Genomic DNA, 24,027 nt, shown 5'->3' on the forward strand with positions numbered 1-24,027 from the left:
ACATTGTAGACTGGCTATAACAGAAATCTAGCCACTTTGGGGCACAAATACCTAAATAATTTAGGAGCCTAAGTCTCATTTTCAAAAGTGATGTAAGTCCTTGGTAATCTAAGTCCTGCTGACTTTCAATGGTATCTAGGCTCATGAAAACCATATTTCAAGGTATTTAGGTGCTTAAAGATGCAGATAGGGCGGCACCTAGGGACGTTTGCAAAAACAATGGGAGGTTTTGAATCTACGTTACTTGGGCATGTTTGAAAATTTGCCCTAAGACTATTTTCCCCAGTCACACTTAAATGATACAAATTCATATTACACACGATCTTCTCCAATATAAGTCTACTAAAAGCCAAGACAAAGATAAAGTTACTGTCATCGTTTTTATTGATTTCATTAGTACATTATGTTTTATAAAAACAAATGGAAACCGATCTTATAAAACCACAGGCTACGGACAAACAGCCATGTTTGCTGTAAAGGGCCAATCGTTTAAAAATAGATCAGAATGGGTTGCTCGGAAAGCTGCACTTGCCGCTGTGGTCAGTTTCAGCCCACTTATTTTGCTACTTTTTTTTCGTTTGTTCAGCTAGCACAGTGCTTGGGCTGATTGCTTTCTCAGGTCTCTCTCCTAGCTTTTGGTAACCAAGGAAGTGTAAGCTGCTGCCCTCTGTTCATCTGTAGCCAGTGGACGGTTAGAGCAAAGATGAAGCAGAACAGTCCATGAAATAACCACAACAACTGGAATTTACTTTTCAGCCACGTGAAATCAACAAAAGGTTCTGGCACAAGCCAGAGAAGTTGAGAAATTATATCAGTAACTAAATATCCACTACATAGCATGTTCTAGTAGATAGAGCACTGGATGGAGACGTGGGTTCTGTTCCCAGCTCTGCTGCTGGGTTATCTTGGTGAGAGACTTTACCGCTATGTGCCTCAGTTTCCCCATCTGTAAAATTGAGATAACGTTACTTGCCTCCTTGGTAAAGCACATTGGGATCTACTCATGATGAGTCTAGAATTGTTATTATAAATGAGGAGCCAAACAACATTAAGAGGTATCAAAGCCACACCAATCAGGGGACTAATCATGGTGTATCGTGCTGCATGAAGCGTTTGCAGTGCACTCACGATGCAGCTTACTGCTCCACAAATGCTGAGTTAACAAGGCCAGATCTTGAATTCCTTGTGCACCCAGCACTACTCCACTTAAATCAATGGGAGTTTGGGATGTGCAGGATCAGAAAGTGCACAGTTTGGAGGAAGGTGACTAAGCTTGAGCTGTTCTAGAGTCTGGAAATTCAGCCACAGGGATTTCCTGGTCTTATTTCTTGAGGGAGCCACATTGTGAGCATTCATGATTCACTTCATGTCCTCCAAGGGCCAGATCCTCAACTAGAGTAAATCAGCCTCAGTTCATTGGCGTCAGTGGAGCGATGCTGTTTTACATTAGCTGAGGATCTGGTCCCAAATTACCGTTCAGTATGATGTTGTCAAGCAATAAGATGCAGTGATGGATAAAATACTGAGGCAGCAGGGAGATGCGCTAGCTCCTGAAGGCCATTTCTCAAGTGTTCATCACCCCCGGTTGGGGCCACATTTTCAGAAGAGCCGAGCTCCCATTTAGGGTACGTCCACACTGCAGCTGGGAGGGTAGTTGCTCAATGTAGCGCACTGAAGGATAGCGGTGTGGCCACGGTGGCACAGGTGAGAGCTCAGGCTGACCTCCGAGTGCAGTTATGCCCGACGTATTTGCACAGCTGGCTTGAGCCACTAGCCATTCTGCTGTGGCCAGACTGCTATTTTCACCACAGTGGTTTGAGCAAGTCTGTCTACCCAGGCTGGGAACTACCCTGCCAGCTGCAGAGCAGACGTACTATTAGGCACCTAAAGAAGGGCCAGATTTGTACAAGTTCTTGGTGCATTACACGCCCAATGGACACTGATCTCTTGGGAATCCAGCCATAAGAGTGCCAGTGGAGGCTGCTGGGTGCTGAGCCCTTGGAAAATCATATTATTTGTGTGGAGCCTATTTAGGAAACTGGGCTCTTTAAAATTCTGGCCCCAATGGTGGGTGCTGATCTCATGGGAAAATCATTTGCAATAGGCAGAAGGTACAATGCTGTCCACACAATTGCACCATTAACCACTCTTGTATGCTGTTGTCTGACCTGTCAGACAGCCCTGGTACGTGCTGTCTCTGCACTAGATGTTGTTTTGCGTTGAACTGTCTCTTGCACATTCTACAATGTGTGACTTCCTGGTGTTCATTTTGTTATTCTGAATCATTAAAATATATCCATATTTCATCAAATGCCGCAACAGATCCCCAGCACATCCCCTCAGGAGGCGTTCGTCACCCGAGCTGACCAGGATGTTGGACCTTTTGCTCTTAAGCAGCGTACGAGAAGTGAGCTTTTAGATTTCATCTTTCAGGCTATTGTTTGTTACAATCATGCTGTTCGCCAAGTTTCTTCTTTTGTCTTTCGTGGGTAAAGGTTTTGCATTAATCATTGTGTTAAGGTTTGCAGTTGAGAAAGGAGGAGTTAATTAGGAGGAGCTAATCCCATGAGCAGTCAGAAGGAGGTGCCCTGTGGTGAGTGAATTCTGTGACAGGGGGCTATGGTGCAGGAAGTGACATGTTTGACATGAGATGGAAAATCAATGCCGCACGGACCTGCAGGGAAATCGCTAATGACCCCATGCGGCTTTTTTGCAGAATGGAGACTGCGGGTTCAGAGAACTGACTATGAAAGTGGTTGTATTTCAGGCAAACGCACATCACATCATAGCACATTACAAACATGAGACTTTCCGTATTTCTCTCTTTCTCTTTCATTATTTCTTTTTGCATTTCTTGTTTTAAAAAATATAAACCACTTTTGTGAGACTACATCAGTCACTGAGGAGCATTTCAGTTATTGTACGTCAGAGTTGCATATTCAGTCTGAAATAGAAAAAGGAAAGACCTGGTCTTATTATTAATACTTTGTATTAGAGCAGCACTTAGAAGACCCAACAGAGACTGAGGCCCCGTTGTGCTGGGCTCTCCACACACATAGAAAGAGGCAGCCCCTGCCCCAGAGTTTACAGTCAAAATACACAATGCCACAAAGTGGGGGAGGGGAAACGGAAGCACCGAGAGCTAAAGTGTCTTGGTGAAGGTTGCTCAGCGGGTCAGCGGCTGAACCAGGAAAAAAATTCCTGACTCTCAGTCCAGTGTCTTCTATTGGCCCACACTGCCTCCTGTACGGTAATATGCTTAATGAGAATCCATAATCTCATGCATTTAATTAACACTGTCCTTGCAGAATGCCATAGCCAGACTAGGTGGGTGAGGTAATATCTTTTATGGGAGCAACTTCTGTTGGCGAAAGAGAAAAGCTTTCTGTGTAATTCCAAAAGATTGTCGGTCTCTCTCACCAACCCAAGTTGCTCCAGTAACAGATATCACCTCACCCACCTTCTTTCTCTGATATTCTGGAACCAACCCGGCTCCAACAACACTATGTAACTAGACAGGGTGTTTTGCAGATTAGGATCATATGAGCAACTCTGGGCCAAATTCTCATCTCTATCACCTCAGTGCATATGGTGGCGCTGGGGTGTGGTGGTGTCCTATGGATTTGATCCCTTCTCATTAAGTTACTTAGAGCATTTCTATTCCAAACCCTTCTGACTTTCTCTAAGAAATTTCTCACCAGCCTGGATTGTTTCATGCCCAGCTTCTCCCAACGAAGAATTTTATTTGGAAAGTTCCAAGGGAATCAGCTGATGGGCTTTTGTGTTGTAAGAATGTGAAGAACACATTTCAGTGGTGTAGATTTCTCTTTTGTTGTTGGTTATTTTTTGTCCTTGTTACTGCGGTTAGTGTGTAGTGGCTGGGTGGTGTTGGTGGCTTGAGATATACATGAGGACAGACTAGATGATCTGGTGGTCCCTCACAGATGTATACACTACACTATTTCACCATCCCTGATCTGCAGCCACTTCTGGGGTGGAACACAGCAATTCTTCTGTACCGATAACCCTACACAACACTTACACTGGAAGGGCAGAGAAGAATAAATTCAAATGAGAATTCAGGAAGCAATGTGTAGATACTAGGGTAGGAAATCAGCTAGGACACTGGTTCTAGACCCCTGTTGTTAGTATACTGTATCTTTCTGATGTGCCAGAGGCTGAAAAAGCTATTTACCTGTGGGATCTGCCTCATAGGTATTTCCTTCTGTCTTTGCACAGCTCTCCCTGATGGAAGAACCAGAGAAAGGGACAGTTATAGGCATGTGTGATGAGTGGCTGCTTCATAGCAGTCAGAGTTATGACTGAGTTACCTCTGATAGAGCACTTTCTCCAGAGCAAGATCAACAGCTGGATGAGGAGAAGGATGAAAATACAGGGCAGCCCAGCGTAGAACACAATCCCACAGTCTCCAGCGTCTTGTCTCTCTGCAGAGTATAGAAAACTCTCATCAAAACAAATGGGTCCTGATCTGAACCTCCCACATAACATCATGGGCAAAGGGAGGTCCTTTCCCCAAAGCTCCACACCCATTACTCTGTGCTCTGTAGCATGCTGCCCTCCTGTATAAGGAGGCCGTGGGATGTGCAAAGGACAGGGGAAAGGGACCTTGCAAAAATCATAGGCCAACAGACTGCCATGTGAAATCCCTCTCTCTCTCCACCCCCAAATTCCTCTAATGTGTGGATCTTTGAGTGCTGTGGTCAGATTCCAGGTGGTTCCTCTTTTCCCAGCACAAGTTTGCAACAAATGCTGAGGCAATTAGGAAATTAAATGTCCATTCGGCAGGCTGGACACACCCATCTGTGCCAGCTGGAATTCGTTTGCTTGGTGAAGGGCTCATCTACACTTAAAAGTGTTGCCACTGTAACATTCCTGTATAACTCCTCTTGGCTCAGGAACTGAAATAAGCTGTGCTGGTGTAAGGCACCTTTATGCCAGTATAATTGCATCCACACTAAGGTTTTTACTGGCATTACTAGGTTGGCAAAAATTCAGAGATGGAGACAATCCTGCTTCACTGGGTGACCTCTGGCTCCCCCCTGGCCACTGCAGGATTGTTCCTTATGTTATATTCACTAGTGCTATGTCCAGTTCTGTTTACAGGGGCTTCCAGGCCTGTCCGGGGCATCTGTTATATCTCAATTGTCTGTTAGATCTCGCTGTCAGGCAGTCATTCCTGATATTCATCCTACTCTTCCCTTTGATGATTTCCTTCCCGGTGCTCCTAGTTGTTCCCCTTTGGCTTACCCAAGTGACCCTTCTGTGTCCTTCCTGTGCTCACATGGAGGGGAAGACTCGGGCTGCTTGACCAGAAACCCATTTCTCAGCACTGGGAGGGTTGAAAAATGAAGGTTTTCAGAAGGCCTGGGGGTGGGATAGGTGGGTGATGGAGAGCAACCGTAACTGTCTTCCCCACACTTCAAGCACCCTCTCAATGGTCGCTCCCATTAGTTATCATTCACCTGAGCCATCCCATCTTATTCAGTCTATTTCTCTAGTCTGGAGTAGATGTCACTGACTCTTGGTGCCCAGATACCGCGCAGAGGCTCATAGCCTGAGATGGACAGGGGAGCGACCATAACTGTCTGCCCCACAAGTCAAGCACCCTCTCAATGGTTTCCAAAACCTCTCCTCGCTCCCATTAGTTATCATTCACCTGAGCCATCCCGTCTGATTCTGTCTATTCCTTCAGCCTGCAGTAGATGCTGCTGACCCACAGTGAGGGATGTAGCATAAATACCCATATAGGCAGGTTACATTGGATGATAGGATACTGGACCTGTTTCCCTGGAGACTGTAGCACTGATGCTTCTCCCCGTGCTGCTCTCCTTGGCTGTGCAATTGCAGATCGTCTCCTGGTTCCACGTCTCAGAAGGGATTATCATTAGGCTCCAAACACTAAAGACCCCATTCCCGTCTATGGCTCCAGCATCCATCAGACCCTGAGACACCTCCTCACCCATGTCCCAGAGAACAGCACTCCAGGGAGGAGTGAAATCAGAGAGCAGGCAGAGCAGAGGAATGATGGGGGGAAGCTCAGCATCCTCTGGGTTGGAGGGAACCAGGATGGAAAGAGTCGGCTCGGAGGCATCTAAAGGAGAGTCACAGAAACTAGAGGTTGGAAAGATCTGTTACCGGTAGCTCAGCTAGTCCCTACTCAGCTCCTACCCCTGCCACAGCCAGTGCAGGACGTTTTAAATGTCTAATGCTTTCTCTGTGCCAGTTTTCAGTGTCTTACACTGTAGGGCCAGATCCATCGGTGCTCGGAAGTTTGTCCTGATATGATCATCATGGATTATTTGCTGAGTGCCGACAGGATGTTTGGTTCAGTACAAAGGCAGAGGAAGAGCTGATAAGTCTGGTGGTGAGGACACCAGACCAGGAGTTAGGAGCCCTAAGATCTATCCCCAGCTCTGTCTCTGACTTATTGTGTGACCTTGGAGACAAGTTCACCTTGCATCTGTGCCTCCATTTCCCCAACTGAAAAGTTAAGGTAACTCTACTTAGTCACTTGTGTGAGGTGCTTTGAGATTTATGGATGAAAAGCCTGATAGAGGAACCTGTCTTGCTTAAATATTATAGTCAGTCTAAATTTTCCCATTATTACATTCATCCCGTTTGTCTGAGATACAGCCTCTAGTAGCATCCAAAGTAATTCCATGCCTTCTTTTTTATGTACAGTCTTTGGAATATTTGCACATATGTGGATCAAAAATATATAGATTTCTAGTGGTACATTGAGTTATTATGTTCAATTCATATGTGCTGCTTGAGAGACAATGAATATTCCACTATATGAACACATGGGTGGAATCTTTTCATGAAGCTTCGTGAACGCCTGAAAAAGAATCTGATTAGTATTAAAGTCTTAATAGGATAGCAGGACAGTTGAAACATACCCCATGTCCTAGGCTCAGACAGTTTCAGTAGGAATCATCAGCAAGTGTGACTATCAAATCTGATTCCTAATGTAACATACCAACTAGAAGGCAGGGAAATAACACCTAGCACTGTTTTTCATCCATAGGTCTCAAAGTGCTTTTACACAGGAGACTCATTGTCCCCATTATACAGACGAGGAATTTGAGATGCAGAGAAACCCAAGGTCAGATTTTCCAAAATGTTCCAGATTTTCAAAATCGAGGTTTTGATTGGAGCGTTTTAAAAATCCCGTCATTTATTTGGGCACCTAAATGGGAGCTGTTGGGTGCTGATTTCTTTTAAATATCTTTTAAATATCTCACCCCCCCTGTGCCCAGTGTTTCAGGAACAGAATCCAGGTCTTCTAAATCCCAACCCTATGCCCTGGGTCACTGCCTGGACCGTGCTGCCTCTATGCACAAATGCCGATGGCTTAAAGCTGAAACAGGGGGATTGGTCACAACCTAGCCAAAAAAAGATGATTTTTTTCAAACACCACCTAGCATTACGTTATCATTGTTCTGAGGCACTGAAAACTCACCTGTGACAATTAGTCTGGTCCCATTCCCAAAGTTGGGCTGTAGATACATAGAGGTAGAGAGGCCACAGTAATAAACCCCTGAGTCATCTCTTTGTACGTTACTGATAAGTAGAGAAAACGTGTTTGCCGTAATGTTCACTTTACTTGAGTATTTTCCATTTGAAGGTTCAAACTCAGAACTCTGATGAATGCCATGTAAACTTCCATTCTGTTGTTCCTTGTACCACAGAACTCGCCATTCTTCTTTTGATATTCTACAGTACAGCTTTGCAGTCTGTCCAGAAGTCAGCCACAGCTGTGCTGGGCTTTGCAGGATTTGTACCCCTTCTTCCGAGGCAGCCACTATACAGAGGAAGAAAGGAGTATGTTAATATAGCGAGCACTGGACAAGCCTGGGCTTTTGCAATACACTTTACAGAGCAGATGATCCAAGAATAATATAAAGCACATATTTATTAAATATTCATTTTAATTTTCTCTATTTCTAGCCATTTGTTTTGTTAGGATTCATGTAGCCTGTGCAGGAATTAATGTAATGTAACAACAAAAAACAACCTCAGTGTTCAGAACCCAGGGGTACATACTTCCAGTTCCCAGCACTAATCACCAGGCTACATATCCCCACTTGAACTTACCAAAAGCAATGGTAAAAACCCTTCATTTGACTATATTGTACATGGGAGAGGCTTTTACTAACATAACCCTTTGTGTTTCAAATTCTCTCTTTGATCATTCTGCAGAAAAATACATCAGAACGTATGTAAGACATCAGCATAAAAGAAAAATAAATTTTGCACCCCAATGCAGGATATTAACTAGAAACTATTCTCAAGGTGTTAATATCTGGCATTCAGGTTATTTTAAAATAGAATATTTCATCACCTTTCCTTAGATTTCAATTGATGGACTAAAAGATGTGAATTTCTCTCTCACCAGGCTGATGTTAGAATCTCTTGGAATTGCAGAAGGACGTTATGCATAAAGTTAATTGTAGAGAAGAAGCATGAAATAAATCAGGCTAAAATACTTACTCCGCAGATAGACTAGAATCATCCCAACTATGTGGTGGGACATCTTGTGCCTTTCTTCAGTAATGAATAGGTGATGCTTTGAGACAGACAGACGCCTGCTAGCTAATGGATCTCTTGATGAAAGACTTTGTCACGTGGAGAGGAAAATGTTCTGTTTCCTCTCAAAGATCTGTGGGGCAACATGCATGACAAAGGAAGAGGGTCAGGAGATATTAATAACCCCATTCAAAACCTGCTCTGAGAACCAACAGAGTAAACCTGGGAGAAAATATTCCTTTGCCTCCAAAATCTATAAGAGAAGAAGTTCAAGCTCAGACTGGGTAACAGCATGGTGTGTGTCTCAGATGGAATATTTGTGTTATAATTGGATGCCCATAACAAGACATTCTTCTGACTGCAATTCAGGTGGAATATTTTCTCTGCTTCAGGGATTGATAAGGTCAGATGGTATGAGCATCAATAAAAAGGCATAAAAAGGTTCATGAAAACTGTGTTAAAATTGTGATTTATCACTTTTAATTTCAGGGTTTTTTCCTGGTCCTGCTTGTTGTGTGTGGGGAAGTGTGCAATCTGGGAGCAGCAGCAGTCAGTCTGGAAAGAGCCAGCCTAGAACAAGATAGGTGAATTTTCCTTCTCTGCCTTATGGAGCAGCCTGCTTTGTCTCTCTCTGTTTTTGGTTACTGTGTGTTATCATTCTGGATTCTAAGAATAAAGGTAGTGTTAGGTTGCAAACTTTCAGCAAGAGTATTTGATGTTTTTTGTCTAACTTCTCTATTGTATGCGGTGAACAGCCACCAAGAGGCATATAAAATGATTTTAGCAAAGGATGGAGGAAACCAACAAACAGGCCCACTGGGCATTCTGGAAGGGGTGAAATTAGCAAAAATACACCTTAACTTGTGTGTTTAATTATTACGATAGATTAAGAAAAGGGGGTCTCTGGGCATGGGGCCACCTGGGAAAGCAACGGATGGGGCTAGAATATGACAGTGTGGTGGAGTCACCCCACTCTGGAAAATTTGGGGCAAAACCTACTTTTAGGACACTTATTTCAGATATGTGCAGAATGCATCTTACTTAAAGCAATGTGCAAAATGCTTTTTGGAGAAAGCAAAATGAAATGCCCACTAAGAGATTCCAAATCCATGCCCTCTGAACAGTTGTCAACCCCGCAATCTGTGGCTTGCCTTCACTTGAACATTAAGGCTGAGAGTTGCAAAGTTCCATTGGAGATGTGATTGGCCAGATGAATTGAGCACCGAAATTGCCCTTTCAAACCTCAGCCTCAATAAAATCCTTCTGCAAATCAGGCCAAAACCTTGGCTGAGCCCACTCTCCTATTCTCCCATGTTCAACTTCAGGCCATATATAAGCTGGCCCAGCCTGGAGGTTGCTCTAAACTGCACCAGCAGGTCATGACTCCCAAAGAGTCGTTTGCCAGCTGGGGACACCCCAAGTGCAGACTGCTCCTTCCACATGACACGCCAAGGGCTGTTGGCTGCAAGGGCTGGCTGTGTTGCCTTAACACCCCCTGGCATGTGTAGCTAGTTCCTGCTCCCTTGGTGCCATGGGAGCAGCACCAAGGGACCAGGATGAGGGCCTGGTTCTGACCCGTGTCTCATTGATACCTAGCTCAAGGGGACGTTGAATGTGGTGCAAACACCTTTCCTGGCCTAACTGGTTCACTGGGACTTCAGCACATGCTTGAAGAGAGGAAAGATGGTGCAGTTGTTAAGGTGCTAGCCAGGGATTTAGGGGCTTTCCATTAAATCCCTGCTCTGCCACAGGCTCTATGTGTTGCCGATCACTTACATCCCAATGACTTTCAAGCCTGAGTCCCTGTTGAAAGTGGGACTCTGCTTCCCAAATCACTTAGGGGCTTTTGAACATGTTACCCCAAGTCTCTCTGGGCCTCCACTCCCCAGCTGTAAAATGGGGATATTTCCTCCCTTTTCTGCAGCAGGGTGGTGAGGAGAAATAAATACACAGCTAAATTAACAGAGCTTTGCTGAACTGGGGACCTAGTGCCATAGATGTGTTTTGTACAGCTACATTAGCATCGTACCATACAAAGGTCCTATTGACCATTCAAATCAACTTAGCTAGAATTCAGGCTATGTTTTTGGTGTGGTGTTCGCAGTAACCATGAATCTGAGTAAATTCCATGACCCCTGCAATGATAGTTCCTGGCCACCGAGTCTGGGCCGGCTCCTAGCAATGGACGTTGCAACCTGGCCCACGTGGTCTCAGGTTTAGCACATTTGTCCCTCCGTTTCCATCTACATCCGATGAAGTGAGCTGTAGCTCGCGAAAGCTTATGCTCAAATAAATTGGTTAGTCTCTAAGGTGCCACAAGTCCTCCTTTTCTTTTTCCATCTACAGAGAGGCAGTCATACCAAACGTGAGCGGCACTGTGACCAAGTGGGCCAGATCGCAATGCCCCAAGCTGGACCCAGCCCCACGGGACAGAAGGTGCCACTGCAGGGTGAGTCCAGGGCTCTCCAACCCCCCACCTGCCCTCTGCTCCCTCCCTTTGTTATGGTAGTTTTCCTCTACCTCTGCCTGAAATTTTCTAACAATTGCCATGATGACATTGTAGACCTGGCTATAACAGAAATCTAGTCACTTTGGGGCACAAATACCTAAATAATTTAGGAGCCTAAGTCTCATTTTCAAAAGTGATGTAAGTCCTTGGTAATCTAAGTCCTGCTGACTTTCAATGGTAGCTAGGCTCATGAAAACCATATTTCAAGGTATTTAGGTGCTTAAAGATGCAGATAGGGCGGCACTAGGGACGTTTGCAAAAACAATAGGAGGTTTTGAATCTACGTTACTTGGGCATGTTTGAAAATTTGCCCTAAGACTATTTTCCCCAGTCACACTTAAATGATACAAATCCATATTACACACGATCTTCTCCAATATAAGTCTACTAAAAGCCAAGACAAAGACAAAGTTACTGTCATCGTTTTTATTGATTTCATTAGTACATTATGTTTTATAAAAACAAATGGAAACCGATCTTATAAAACCACAGACTACAGGACAAACAGCCGTAAAGGGCCAATCATTTAAAAATAGATCAGAACTGGCTGCTCGGAAAGCTGCACTTGCCGCTGTGGTCAGTTTCAGCCCACTTATTTTGCCACTTTTCTTTTGTTTGTTCTGCTACAAAGTGCTTGGGTTGTTTGTTTTTTCAGGTCTCACTCCCTGCGTTCGGTTACCAAGGAAGTGTGAACTGCTCCCCCCAGTTCATCTGCAGCCAGGGGATGCATAGAGAAAGAATGTATCAGTCACTAATTATCCGCTGTGCAGTGTTGCCTAGTGGATAGAGTGCTGGACAGAGACATGGGTTCTATTCCTAGCTCTGCTGTTGGGTTATCTTGAGTAAGTCACTTCCCCGCTCTGTTCCTCAGTTTCCCCATCTGTAAAATGGATAAGGTTACTGACCTCCTTTGTAAAGCGCTTTGGGATCTACTCCTGATGTTCCTGGAATTATTATCATAAAAGGGAGCCAAAGAATATGCACAAGTATCAAAGAAACCCCAATCAGAGGATTAATCATGTTGTAGTGTGCTGCGTGAAGTGTTTGCAGTATATCCACGATTAGGGTGACCAGATAGCAACCGTGAAACAACAGGGGGTGAGGGGTAATAGGCACCTATATAAGAAAAAGTCCCAAAAAACGGGACTGTCCCTTTAAAAGCGTGACTTCTGGTCACCCTACCCAAGATGCACCTTACAGTCCCACAAACTCTGGGCTACAAGGCCACACCCTGCGTTCCTGTTGCACCCAGCACTATTCCACTCAAATCAATGGGAGTTTGGATTGTGCAAAAATGCAAGATCAGAAACTGCACAGTTTGGAAGCAGGTGACAAAGGCTGAGCTGTTCTGGAGTCTGGAAATCCAGCTACAGGGATTTCCTGGTCTCATTTCTCAAGCAAGCCACTGTGAGCATTCAGGATTCACTTAAATCCTTCGTGAGCCAGATCCTCAACTAGTGTAAATCAGCCTCAGTTCATTGTCTTCAGTGGAGCGATGCTGATTTACACCAGCTGAGAATCTGGTCCCAAATTACCGTTCAGTATCATGTTGTCAAGCAATAAGGCTCAGTGGGGGTAAAATACTGAGGCAGCAGGGAGAAGCCCGTTTCTCAGCTGTTCATCACCCGCGGCTGGGGCCACACTTCCAGAAGAGCCCAGCTCCCATTTAGGGGACGTCTACACTGCAGCTGGGAGGGTAGCGGCTCAATGTAGTGCATTGAAAGATAGCGGTGTGGCCACGGCGGCCCAGGTGGCAGCTCGGGCTGACGTCCCAAGTTCAATTCTGCCCGACCTCCTGGACACGAACTCGTAGAGTTGGCCCGAGCCATGGCCCATGCTGCTGTGGCCACACAGCTATTTATTTTCACCACACTAGCTAGAGCAGAGCTAGCGCATGTCTGTCTACCCGGGGTGGGAACTACCCTGCCAGCTGCAGCTTAGATATACCCTTAGCTACCTCAATAAGGGCCATTTCTGGGAAAAATCCTTCACAATAGGCAGCAGGTACAATGCCGCCTACATAATCGCACCTTGAACCAGAGTTGTTTGCAGTCGTCTGACCTGTCAGAAAGCCCTGGTACCTGCTGTCTCTGCACCAGATGTTGTTCTGTGTTGAACTATCTCTTGCTTATTCTACATTATGCTACGTCCTGGTGGTTATTTTGTTCTTCTGAATCTACCAGCAGCTCTATTAATAGTGGGGCTGATTTCTCACAAAAACTGAAAACAGCTCTACCAGTTCCTTCTTTGTTCCTACTGAACATTTATTCCTTCCCACACACCTGTAATGAAGCAGCTCTTCCATAGAAGAGTGCTGTATTCAGCCAGGCTCAGTGCTTGGAACTGCTATTGCATCTGATGGCTGCACACACTGTCTCTATCACTCATCATTTGCGTTATCGCACAGGGCAAACATCTGCCTCAAATAAGCAGGTGAAACTCCCCTGGGAATCTCTGGGCAAATTCCGTTGGGATGTAACCAGTGATGTAAATGACACAGCAGAGGCCTGGTTAGCCCATCAGTTGTAAATGCACAACTCTCATTGAAGTGGTAGGATAATCTGGCTCTGGGTATAAATTGGTGAGAAAACATCTGTAAGTGATGAAGAACAACTTTAATTTGCACAGAGCCATTCTCTGGGTCTTCAAAATCAGTGAATTTAGGGTGCAGACAGTTCTAATAGCCCCTGTCACTCTGCTAAGGCTGGATTTGGACTTTTCTGTCAGTTTTGGAAATTCAGTAAAAGAGCGAAAGCCACAGACTCAGAGGAGTTCATGGGTGCATTAAAAACTGTCTGAATCCTAAACTCCTTTTTCAGCAGCCTCCTGAACTTTTAAAGCAAGATTTTGTGATGGTTTCTGTGCTAGTGACGTGCAGTTTGCATAGAGGAATTTTAAATAAAGCTTAACAATCTGTTTGAAAATGTAGCTGATTGTTGTGTCCAACTCTACCAAAGTTTGGCTTCTTGACCTTGTGTGGAGGTGTCTAATGTTACTAAATGTTGTCAAACAGGGTCAAATCATTTATGCCCTCCCTGCTTTGGGCTGGGATCCCTCTATATTGCTCCCTCTACAGAGGGTCATTACTTGGATAGGAAACCTCCTCTAGTATGGGTTGTAGGGTCACCTCCTCAGTTTGTGAAACTCCGTTCTATGCCTCTGAATCAGCAGCAAATGCCCATCCTGGTGATAGGGGGCATGATGGGGCTAGTGTGGGGGAAATGAGGCTGACAAGGGGCTAGTTAAGTGGGTAGGCCACAGCTTAGGGGGATTAGGTGAATGATGATGATGGAGCCCAGCTGAGCAGGAACAGTTGGGGCTGCAGTCAGGCCTTGTCTACACTGGCAAGTTACTGCGCAGTAAAGCAGCTTTCTACAGTGTAACTCCCGAGGTGTACACACTGTCAAGCCATTTAGTGCGCAGAAACTCCTCAGCTGCAGCGAAAGTCATAAGCTTTAAAGCGCAGAGGCTCCAGCGCTGTATTGACAGGGTAAACACATTACGGCGCAGAAAGCAATCAACTGGCCTCTGGAAGTGTCCCATAATCCCTCAAGTGGCCACCCTGCTCATTGTTTTGAACTCAGCTGCCCTGGAGACGTGCACCCCTCGCCTTTCCAAGCTCCGTTTCTGACAGCCCTTGCGTGCGGTGCTGATCCGCTGTGGGACACAGAGCAAGCCATTCACGTGGAATGCTCGAGCTGTTGAACACAGAAGCAGGTGGATGTGTGTATGAGAGAGAGACAGATTGCTGTGCAGAGAGCTGGGGAGGGAGGCGAGGGCTGATGTCAGGGTTTCCCCCTCCCTTTGCCTCAGGACTGGTTGCTTCCTGCCGCTGTCTTAATTTACAAGACAGCAGGCTGATGTTATGCTGACGGACCCTGGTCGTCTGCAGGTGGGATTGAACCTGGGGCCTCTAGAGCTTAGTGCATGAGCCCCTACCGCATGAGCTAAGAGCCCCCTGGCTGTTAGCTAAGGCTGTAGAGCAGACTCGTTTTCTCTCTCTCTAAGTGGTCTCGGTGCCACTAGATGGGACAGAACACTACACCCAGAAGCTGTGTGGCTTACACTGACACGCTGCGTGCCCCAAAACACACTGTCTCTCCCCTCCTCCCATACACACACACACTCCCTGTCGCACACTCTGCCCCCCCTCCCCGCCCCTTCAGTTGAAAAGCAACTGGCACTGTAGTAGGATGCCCATGGAACAATGGGATTGGGAAACCTGCATCACGTGATGCTGTGCCTGCCCCATGAGGCATTGCAAACCCTTCCCAAAGCACCCTGCGGCCAGTTGCACAGTGCGATAGCTACCACAATGCACTGCTTTCCTTGCCATTGCAAGAGCTGCTAATGTGGATGCGCTCCACTGTCACAAGGAACACAGTGTGGACACGCAACAGCGGTTTAATTCCAGCGCTTTAATAAAAGTGGTATAACTTGTTGCGCAGAAACTTGGCAGTGTAGACATTCCCTCACACTCTGGGCATTAGAGAGGGAAAGGAAGAAACCCAGAGGCAGAGGAGAAACCCTGAGGATCCAGGTCTTGAAGGAAGGGTTTACCCAGGAGGGTGATAGTGTGGTGAGAGGCAGAGGAGGAAAACATTCAGGAAAGCCCCAGCAAGGCAGGATGTTGCAGACCTTGGCTGCTGATTTAAGGGTCTAGGAGCTGGGCCAAGGAGTTGAGGGTGGGCCTGGGTTTCCCTACCAGCCACTGGGGAAGTGGCACAGTCAGGGCATTGGGTTTGGAGACTGCCTGAGACACTTAGTTCTGTGGGACTTTGATACCCTGGGAGGGGGGAAACACCCAGTGACCTGGCCAGAGAGCCAAGGCCTGAAGAGGAAAAGTGCAGAGTCCAAAGGAGCGAGTGGGGCTGGAGTGAGAGTGAGCTGATGGAAGGGGGTGTCAGAGCTGGAAGGAGCTAATCCCTTGAGCAGCCAGGAGGAGGCACCCTGGGGTGAGTGAACTCTGAGATAGGGCATTATGGTGCAGGAAGTGACATGTTTGAGATGAGATGTAAATCTAATGTCCCACAAATCTGCAGGCAATTCACTAATGACCCCTAATGACATGGCTTTTTGCAAGAATGGAGATCTCTACCCACACTATGTGTTAAGAGAAATGACTATGGAAGAAGTTGTATTTCAAACAAACTCACATCACATCATAGCACATTACAAACATGAGACTTTCCATATTTCTCTCACTTTCTCTTTCGTTCTTTCTTTTTGCATCTCTTGCTTTTAAAAAAATATAAACCACTTTTGTGAGACTACATCAGTCACCGAGGAACATTTCTGTTATTGTACGTCAGAGCCGCATATTCAGTCTGAAATAGAAAAAGGAAAGAGCTAATATTAATATTAATTCTTTGTATTAGAGCAGCACTTAGACGCCCCCAACAGAGACGTCCCCATTGTGCTCGGCTCTCCAAACACATGGAAAGAGACAGTTCCTGACTCAAAGAGTTTATAGTCAAAATACACAAGGCAATGCCTATTGGATTCAATATTAGGGTAACTCGGTGAAAGGCCTGTGATATATGAGAGGTCAGTCTAGACGATCTGGTTGTCCTTCACAGAAATATACACTGCTATTTTTCCATCCCTGATCTGCAGCCACCTCTGGGGTGGAACTCAGCAGTTCTTCCGTACCGATAACCCTACACAACACTTCCGCTAAGAGGGCAGAGGGGAATAAACTCAAATAAGAATTCAGGAGGAAATGTGTAGGCACTAGGGTCGGACATTGGCCAGGACACTGGTTCTAGCCCCCTGTTGTTAAGAGGCTGTGTCTTTCTGATGTGCCAAAAGCTGAAAAAGCAGTTTACCTGTGGGATCTGCCGCATAGGTATTTCCTTCTGTCTTTGCACAGCTCTCCCTGATGGATGAAACAGAGAAAGGGACAGTTATAGGGATGTGTGATGAGTGGCTGCTTTTCTGCAGACAGAGTTATGACTGAGTTACCTCTGATGGGGCACTTTCTCCAGAGCAAGATCAACAGCTGGATGAGGAGAAGGATGAAAATACAGGGCAGCTCAGCGTAGAACACAATCCTACAGTCTCCAGTGTCTTGTCTCTCTGCAGAGTATAGAAAACTCCCATCAAAACAAATGGGTCCTGATCTGAACCTCCCATATAACATCATGGGCAAAGGGAGTTCCTTTCCCCAAAGCTCCACACCCATTACTCTGTGCTCTGTAGCATGCTGCCCTCCTGTATGCGGAAGCCATGGGATGTGTAAAAGACAGGGGACAGGGGCATTGCAAAATGATCTGCCAGGGTATTCTGTCTCTCTTCTCTTCCTTCCACCCCCCGATAATTCCTCTGATGTGTGCACCTCCAGAGTTGTATGGTCAGATTCCAGGTGGTTCCTTGTTAACCAAGCACAAGTTTGTGGCAAATGCTGAGGCAGTTAGGAAATTAAATGGCCATTCTGCAGGCTGGACACACCCGTCTGTGCCATCTGGAATTTGTTTGGTTGGTGAAGGGCTTGACTAAACTTAAAAGCTCTGCGTTGTAACATTGCCGACATAACTCCTCCTGGCTCAGGAACAGAAATAAGCTGTGCTGGTATAAGGCACCTTTATCCCGGTATAACTGTGTCCACAGTAAGGCTTTTACTGGCATAGCCGTGTCAGCAAAAATTTCAGAGATAGAGACGACCCTGTTACGCTGGGTGCCCTCTAGCTACCCCCTTGGCACTGCAGAATTGTTCTCTGTATTATATTCACTAGTGCTTTGTCCAGTCCTGTTTACAGGGGCTTCCCCGCCCTGCCCCTGTCATCTGCTCCATTACTTGTTAAATCTCACTGTCAGGAAGCCATTCCTGACATTCATCCTGCTGTTCCCTTTGTTGATTTCCTTCCCTAGTTATTCCCCTTTGGTTCACCCCAATTGACCTTTCTGTATCCTTGCTGTGCTCACATGGAGGGGAAGGCTCGGGCTGCTTGACCAGAAACCCATTTCTCACCACCGAGCATACAAAAATGAAGGTTTTCAGAAGGGCTGGGGGTGGGAAAGGTGTGTGATTGGGGAAGCGACTGTAACTGCCCCATACTTCAACCACCCTCTCAATGGTTTCCTAAACCTCTCCTTGCTCCCATTAGTTACCATTCACCTGAGCCATCCTGTCTGATTCTATCTATTTCTCTAGCCTGGAGTAGACGTCTCTGACTCTTGGTGCCCAGATACCACGGTGAGGGGTGTAGGATAAATGCCCAGGTAGGCAGGTTAGATTGGATGATACGATACTGGACCTGTTTCCTTGGAGACTGTAGCACTGATGCTTCTCCCCGTGCTGCTCTCCTTGGCTGTACAAGTGCAGATCGTCTCCTGGTTCCACGTCTCAGAAGGGATTGTCGTTAGGCTCCAAACACTAAAGACCCCGTTCCCGTCTATGGCTCCAGCATCCATCTGACTGTCAGACGCCTCCTCACCAGTGTCCCAAAGAACTTCACTCCAGGGAGGAGTGAAATCAGAGAGCAGGCAGAGCAGAGGAATGATGGGGGGAAGCTCAGCATCCTCCGGGGCTGAGGGCACCAGAATGGAAAGTCTTGGCTCGGAGGCATCTAAAAGAGAGTTGAGACACCGAAAATAAAGACTGGGAAGAACCTGTCAGTGGTAGCTCAGCTAGTCCATACCCAGCTCCTGCCCCTGCCCCAGCCAGTGGACGTTTTAAATGTCTAATGCTTTGTGTGTTCCAGTTATCAGTGTCTTACATTCCAGAGCATCCATCTTGGGAGACTCCCCTGATCTGTCGCTGCTCGGAAGTTTGTCCTGATATGACCATCCTGAATTATTTGCTGAGTGCCAACAGCATGTTTGATTGCATACAAATCACATCGAATGAGCTGGTCGGTCTGGTGGTGAGGACACCAGGTTGGGAGTCAGGAGGCCTGAGATCTATTCCCAGCTCTGTCTTTGACTTCCTTTGTGACCTTGGAGATTAGTTCACTTCCCCTCTCTGTGCCTCAGTTTTCCCAACTGAAAAATTAGGGAAATGATACTTAGTCACCTTTCCAAGGTGCTTTGATATCTAGTTATGAAAAGCCTGATAGAGGAACCATTCTTAATTAGACATAACAGTCAGGCTAAATTTTCTATTACATTCATCCCGTTAGTCTGAGGAACAGCCTCTAGTACTGCCCAAAGTAATTCCTTGCCTTCCTTTTTATGTGCACTCTTTGGAATATTGGCACAGAGTGTGATCAAAAATATATAGATATCACTAGTCGTACATTGAATTGTGTAAAAAGAACAGGAGGACTTGTGGCACCTTAGAGACTAACCAATTTATTTGAGCATAAGCTTTCGTGAGCTACAGCTCACTTCATTGGATGCATACTGTGGAAAGTGTAGAAGATCTTTTTATATACACTCAGGCATTGGCACCCTGACAGCAGGATTGTCTGGCTATGTAGACTCCCTCCTCAGGCCCTACGCTACCAGCACTCCCAGCTACCTTCGAGACACCACTGACTTCCTGAGGAAACTACAATCCGTTGGTGATCTTCCTGATAACACCATCCTGGCCACTATGGATGTAGAAGCCCTCTACACCAACATTCCACACAAAGATGGACTACAAGCCGTCAGGAACACTATCCCCGATAATGTCACGGCTAACCTGGTGGCTGAACTTTGTGACTTTGTCCTTACCCATAACTATTTTACATTTGGGGACAATGTATACCTTCAGATTAGCGGCACTGGTATCGGTACCCGCATGGCCCCACAGTATGCCAACATTTTTATGGCTGACTTAGAACAACGCTTCCTCAGCTCTCGTCCCCTAACACCCCTACTCTACTTGTGCTATACTGATGACATCTTCATCATCTGGACCCATGGAAAAGAAGCTCTTGAGGAATTCCACCATGATTTCAACAATTTCCATCCCACCATCAACCTCAGCCTGGTCCAGTTCACTCAAGAGATCCCCTTCCTGGACACTACAGTGCTAATAAACGATGGTCACATAAACACCACCCTATACCAGAAACCTACTGACCACTATTCCTAACTACATGCCTCCAGCTTTCACCCTGACCACACCACATGATCCATCGTCTACAGCCAAGCTCTGCGATACAACCGCATTTGCTCCAACCCCTCAGACAGAGACAAACATCTACAAGATCTCTATTAAGCATTCTTACAACTACAATACCCACCTGCTGAAGTGAAGAAACAGATTGACAGAGCCAGAAGAGTTCCCAGAAGTCACCTACTACAGGACAGGCCTAACAAAGAAAATAACAGAACGCCACTAGCCGTCACCTTCAGCCCCCAACTAAAACCCCTCCAACGCATTATCAAGGATCTACAACCTAGGATGTTGAAGGATGACCCAACACTCTCACAAATCTTGGGAGACAGGCCAGTCCTTGCCTACAGACAGCCCCCCAACCTGAAGCAAATACTCACCAGCAACCACATACCACACAACAGAACCACTAACCCAGGAACCTATCCTTGCAACAAAGCCCGTTGCCAACTGTGCCCACATATCTATTCAGGGGATGCCATCACAGGGCCTAATAACATCAGCCACACTATCAGAGGCTCGTTCACCTGCACATCCACCAATGTGATATATGCCATCATGTGCCAGCAATGCCCCTCTGCCATGTACATTGGTCAAACTGGACAGTCTCTACGTAAAAGAATAAATGGACACAAATCAGATGTCAAGAATTATAACATTCATAAACCAGTCGGAGAACACTTCAATCTCTCTGGTCACGCGATTACAGACATGAAAGTTGCTATATTACAACAAAAAAACTTCAAATCCAGACTCCAGCGAGAAACTGTTGAATTGGAATTCATTTGCAAATTGGATACAATTAACTTAGACTTGAATAGAGACTGGGAGTGGCTAAGTCATTAAGCAAGGTAACCTATTTCCCCTTGTTTTTTCCGACCCCCGCCCCCAGACGTTCTTTTTAAACCCTGGATTTGTGCTGGAAATGGCCCACCTTGATTATCATACACATTGTAAGGAGAGTGGTCACTTTAGATAAGCTATTACCAGCAGGAGAGTGGGTTTGTGTGTGTGTGTGTGGGGGGGGGGGGGTTGAGAAAACCTGGATTTGTGCTGGAAATGGCCCAACTTGATTATCATACACATTGTAAGGAGAGTGATCACTTTAGATAAGCTATTACCAGCAGGAGAGTGGGGTGGGAGGAGGTATTTTTTCATGCTTTGTGTGTATATAAAAAGATCTTCTACACTTTCCACAGTATTCATCCGATGAAGTGAGCTGTAGCTCACGAAAGCTTATGCTCAAATAAATTGGTTAGTCTCTAAGGTGCCACAAGTACTCCTTTTCTTTTTGTCAACTGCTGGAAATGGCCCACCTTGATTATCACTACAAAAGGTTCCCCCCACTCCTGCTCCCCCGCCCCGGCTCTCCTGCTGGTAATAGCTCACCTTAAGTGATCACTCTCGTTACAGTGTGTATGGTAACACCCTTTGTTTCATGTTCTCTATGTATATAAATCTCCCCACTGTATTTTCCACTGCATGCATCCGATGAAGTGAGCTGTAGCTCACGAAAGCTTATGCTCAAATAAATGTGTTAGTCTCTAAGGTGCCGCAAGTCCTCCTGTTCTTTTTGCGAATACAGACTAACACGGCTGCTACTCTGAAACCATTGAATGATGTGCAGTTCATACTGTGCTGCTTGAGACATTGAATGTTCCCCTGTATGAACACATGAACGGAGTCATTTAATGAAGGTTGGTGGATGCCTGGAAAAGAACTTAAGTAATATTAAAGTCGTATAAGGTTAGCAGGGCAGGTGGAACATACCCCACATCCTAGACTCAGGCAGTTGCAGTAGGAAACATCAGAAAGTGTGACTATCTAATCTGATTCCTAATGTAACATACCAACTAGAAGGCAGGGAAATAATAACACCTAGCACAGACACGGTGCTTTTCATGCATCAATCTCAAAGTGCTTTCACACAGGACAGTCATTATCCCCATTATAGAGATGAAGAATATGAGATGCACAGAAATTAAAGGCCAGATTTTCCAAACTATTCCAGATTTTCAAAAGCTGATTTTTGGTTGGAGCATTTTAAAAATGTGGCCATTTATTTATGCACCTAAATGGGAGCTGTTGGCTCCTGGGGTGTTCTGAAAATTTCACCCTAAGTGCCCAGTGATTCAGGAACAGAGCCCAGGTCTCCTAATTCCCTACCCCATGTCCCCTAATTCCCTACCCCATGTCCTGGGTTACTGCCTGAACTGTGCTGCCTTTTTCCACAAATACACAAGTCTTAACGCTGAAATGGTGATCAGTTACAACCTTGCAAAAAAAGAGGATGAGTTTTTCACAGCACCTGCTAGCATTGCAATATCATTATTTTGACCCATTGGAAACTCACCTGTGACAATTAGTCTGGTCCCATTCCCGAAGTTGGGCTGTACATACACAGAAGCAGAGAGGCCACAGTAATAAACCCCCGAGTCATTTCTTTGTACATTATTGATATTAAGAGAGAACTTATTTGCCGTCACGTCCACTTTACTCGAGTATTTTCCATTTGGAGTTGCAAACTGAGAACTCTGGTAAATCCATTGTAAACTTCCACTCTGCTGTTCTTTGTACCACACAACGCTCCATTCTTTTTTTGAAGGGTTACAGTCCAGCTGTGCAGTCTGTCCAGGGGTCAGCCTCTCCTGTGCTGGGCTTTGCAGAATTTGTATCTCTTCTTCTGAGGCAGTCACTATACAGGGGAAGAAAGGAGTGTGTTAATACAGTGAGCACTGGAAAAGGTTCGGCTTTTGCAACACACTATACAGAGCAGGTGATCGAAGAATAACAAAATGTACTTTGTTAAAGATTCGTTATAATTTTTCTCTATTTCTAGCCAATTTTTTTGTTAGGATTCATGTAGCCTGTGCGGGAATTAATGTAATGTAAGAACAACATCAGAGTTTAGAACCAAGAGGTACAGACTTCTAGTTCCCTGTCCTAATTACCAGGCTACACATTCCCACTCGAGTTTACCCAAATCAATGGTAGCAAACTTTTTACTAAATTGTACATGGGAGAGTCTTTTATTAACTTACCTGTTATTGCTCAATCTCGGGTGGCTGAACGCCACTTGTCCCTCTAAGAAGTTAGCAACTTGTATGTCAAATTCTTTTTGATCTACAGAAAAATACATCAGCCCCTATGTAATGCATCAGCATGAAGGAAAAGTAGATTTTGAACCTTAATTCAGAATACTAACCAGAAACTATTTTCAAGATGTTTGTCTCTGGCATTCAGGTTGTTTTAATATAAAATATTTCATCACCTCTCTTAAGATTTCAATTGATGGACAAAAAGAGGTGAATTTCTCTCTCACCAGGTTGATATTAGCACCTTTTGGAATTGCAGAAGGTCCTTCTACAGAAAGTTAATTGTTTTTAACATGGTGGAAAATAAGAACGAAATGAATCAAGCTAAAATACTTACTATGCAGACAGACTAGAATCACCCCAACTATCTGGTGGGACATCTTGTGCCTTTCTTCAGTAATGAATAGATGATGCAGTGTGAGAGACAGACGCCTGTCAGCTAATGGATCTCTTGATGAAAGACTTTATCACGTGGGGAGGAAAATGTTCTGTTTCCTCTTAAAGATCGTGGGGGGACATGCATGACAAAAGAAGAGGGCCAAAAGATATCGATAACCCTACTCAAAATCTTACTCTTAGTGCCAGCAGAGCAAAGCTGAGGGGAAACAAGTCCTTTGCCTCTAAAAGGCTCAGACTGGGTAACAGCATGTTGTGTCTCACAGATGGAATATTTGTGTTATAATTGGATGCCCATAACAAGACATTCTTTTGACTGCAATTCAGGTGGAACATTTTCTACACTTCAGAGATTTATAAGGTCAGATGGTATTAGCATTAATAAAGTGGCAATAAACTCTCATTGTGGTTTATGAAAACTGTGTTAAAAT

General features: G+C 45.3%; 3 protein-coding genes across 9 annotated transcripts in view; 1 reads left to right on the forward strand and 2 right to left on the reverse strand.

Moving 5' to 3' along the window:
* Window positions 1-433: 433 nt before the first annotated feature.
* On the reverse strand, window positions 434-8,622 carry LOC119564059. The gene is made up of 6 exons (XM_037882579.2): window positions 8,515-8,622; window positions 7,484-7,825; window positions 5,801-6,112; window positions 4,332-4,445; window positions 4,196-4,245; window positions 434-2,944 (listed from the first exon to the last, which is right to left on the reverse strand). Exons 1-6 carry the CDS (start codon window positions 8,555-8,557, stop codon window positions 2,912-2,914), a joined length of 894 nt encoding a protein of 297 aa, XP_037738507.1. The 5' UTR covers window positions 8,558-8,622; the 3' UTR covers window positions 434-2,911.
* Window positions 8,623-10,962: 2,340 nt separating this feature from the next.
* The window catches only part of LOC119564214, a 34,395-nt gene continuing 21,330 nt past the window's right edge, over window positions 10,963-24,027 (forward strand). For 3 of the 7 annotated variants that reach the window (XR_006287299.1, XR_006287301.1, XR_006287300.1), the window contains exon 1: window positions 23,595-23,957. The gene's annotated coding sequence lies outside the window, so the exon portion shown is untranslated. Of the gene's footprint in view, window positions 11,000-20,901; window positions 20,957-23,591; window positions 23,958-24,027 lie in introns of those variants that run through there. The other 4 variants (XR_006287303.1, XR_006287305.1, XR_006287302.1 and 1 more) reach the window with 3 other exon arrangements.
* On the reverse strand, window positions 16,180-23,692 carry LOC119564058 (immunoglobulin gamma-1 heavy chain-like). The gene is made up of 6 exons (XM_037882577.2): window positions 23,538-23,692; window positions 22,459-22,800; window positions 18,316-18,627; window positions 17,024-17,137; window positions 16,888-16,937; window positions 16,180-16,386 (listed from the first exon to the last, which is right to left on the reverse strand). The coding sequence occupies exons 1-6, from the start codon at window positions 23,578-23,580 to the stop codon at window positions 16,339-16,341; spliced, it is 909 nt and encodes a 302-aa protein (XP_037738505.1). The 5' UTR covers window positions 23,581-23,692; the 3' UTR covers window positions 16,180-16,338.

The sequence above is a fragment of the Chelonia mydas genome, chromosome 24, assembly GCF_015237465.2.
Source record: "Chelonia mydas isolate rCheMyd1 chromosome 24, rCheMyd1.pri.v2, whole genome shotgun sequence".
NCBI lineage: Eukaryota > Metazoa > Chordata > Testudines > Cheloniidae > Chelonia > Chelonia mydas.

Bases quoted from the DNA above. Each gene is read 5' to 3' on its own strand.
- LOC119564058 (XM_037882577.2), bottom strand. From the start codon at position 23,580: ATGTCCCACCAGATAGTTGGGGTGATTCTAGTCTGTCTGCATA. The intron at 17,138-18,315 runs GTCCAGTATCGT...TATACTCTGCAG, and splicing joins TACAGTCTCCAAGGAAACAG to AGAGACAAGACACTGGAGAC. The intron at 16,938-17,023 runs GTAACTCAGTCA...TTCATCCATCAG, and splicing joins GAGAAAGTGCCCCATCAGAG to GGAGAGCTGTGCAAAGACAG.
- LOC119564059 (XM_037882579.2), bottom strand. From the start codon at position 8,557: ATGTCCCACCACATAGTTGGGATGATTCTAGTCTATCTGCGGA. The intron at 7,826-8,514 runs GTAAGTATTTTA...TCCTCTGTATAG, and splicing joins GATTCTAGTCTATCTGCGGA to TGGCTGCCTCGGAAGAAGGG. The intron at 2,945-4,195 runs GTAAATAGCTTT...TTTCTATTTCAG, and splicing joins CTATGAGGCAGATCCCACAG to ACTGAATATGCAACTCTGAC.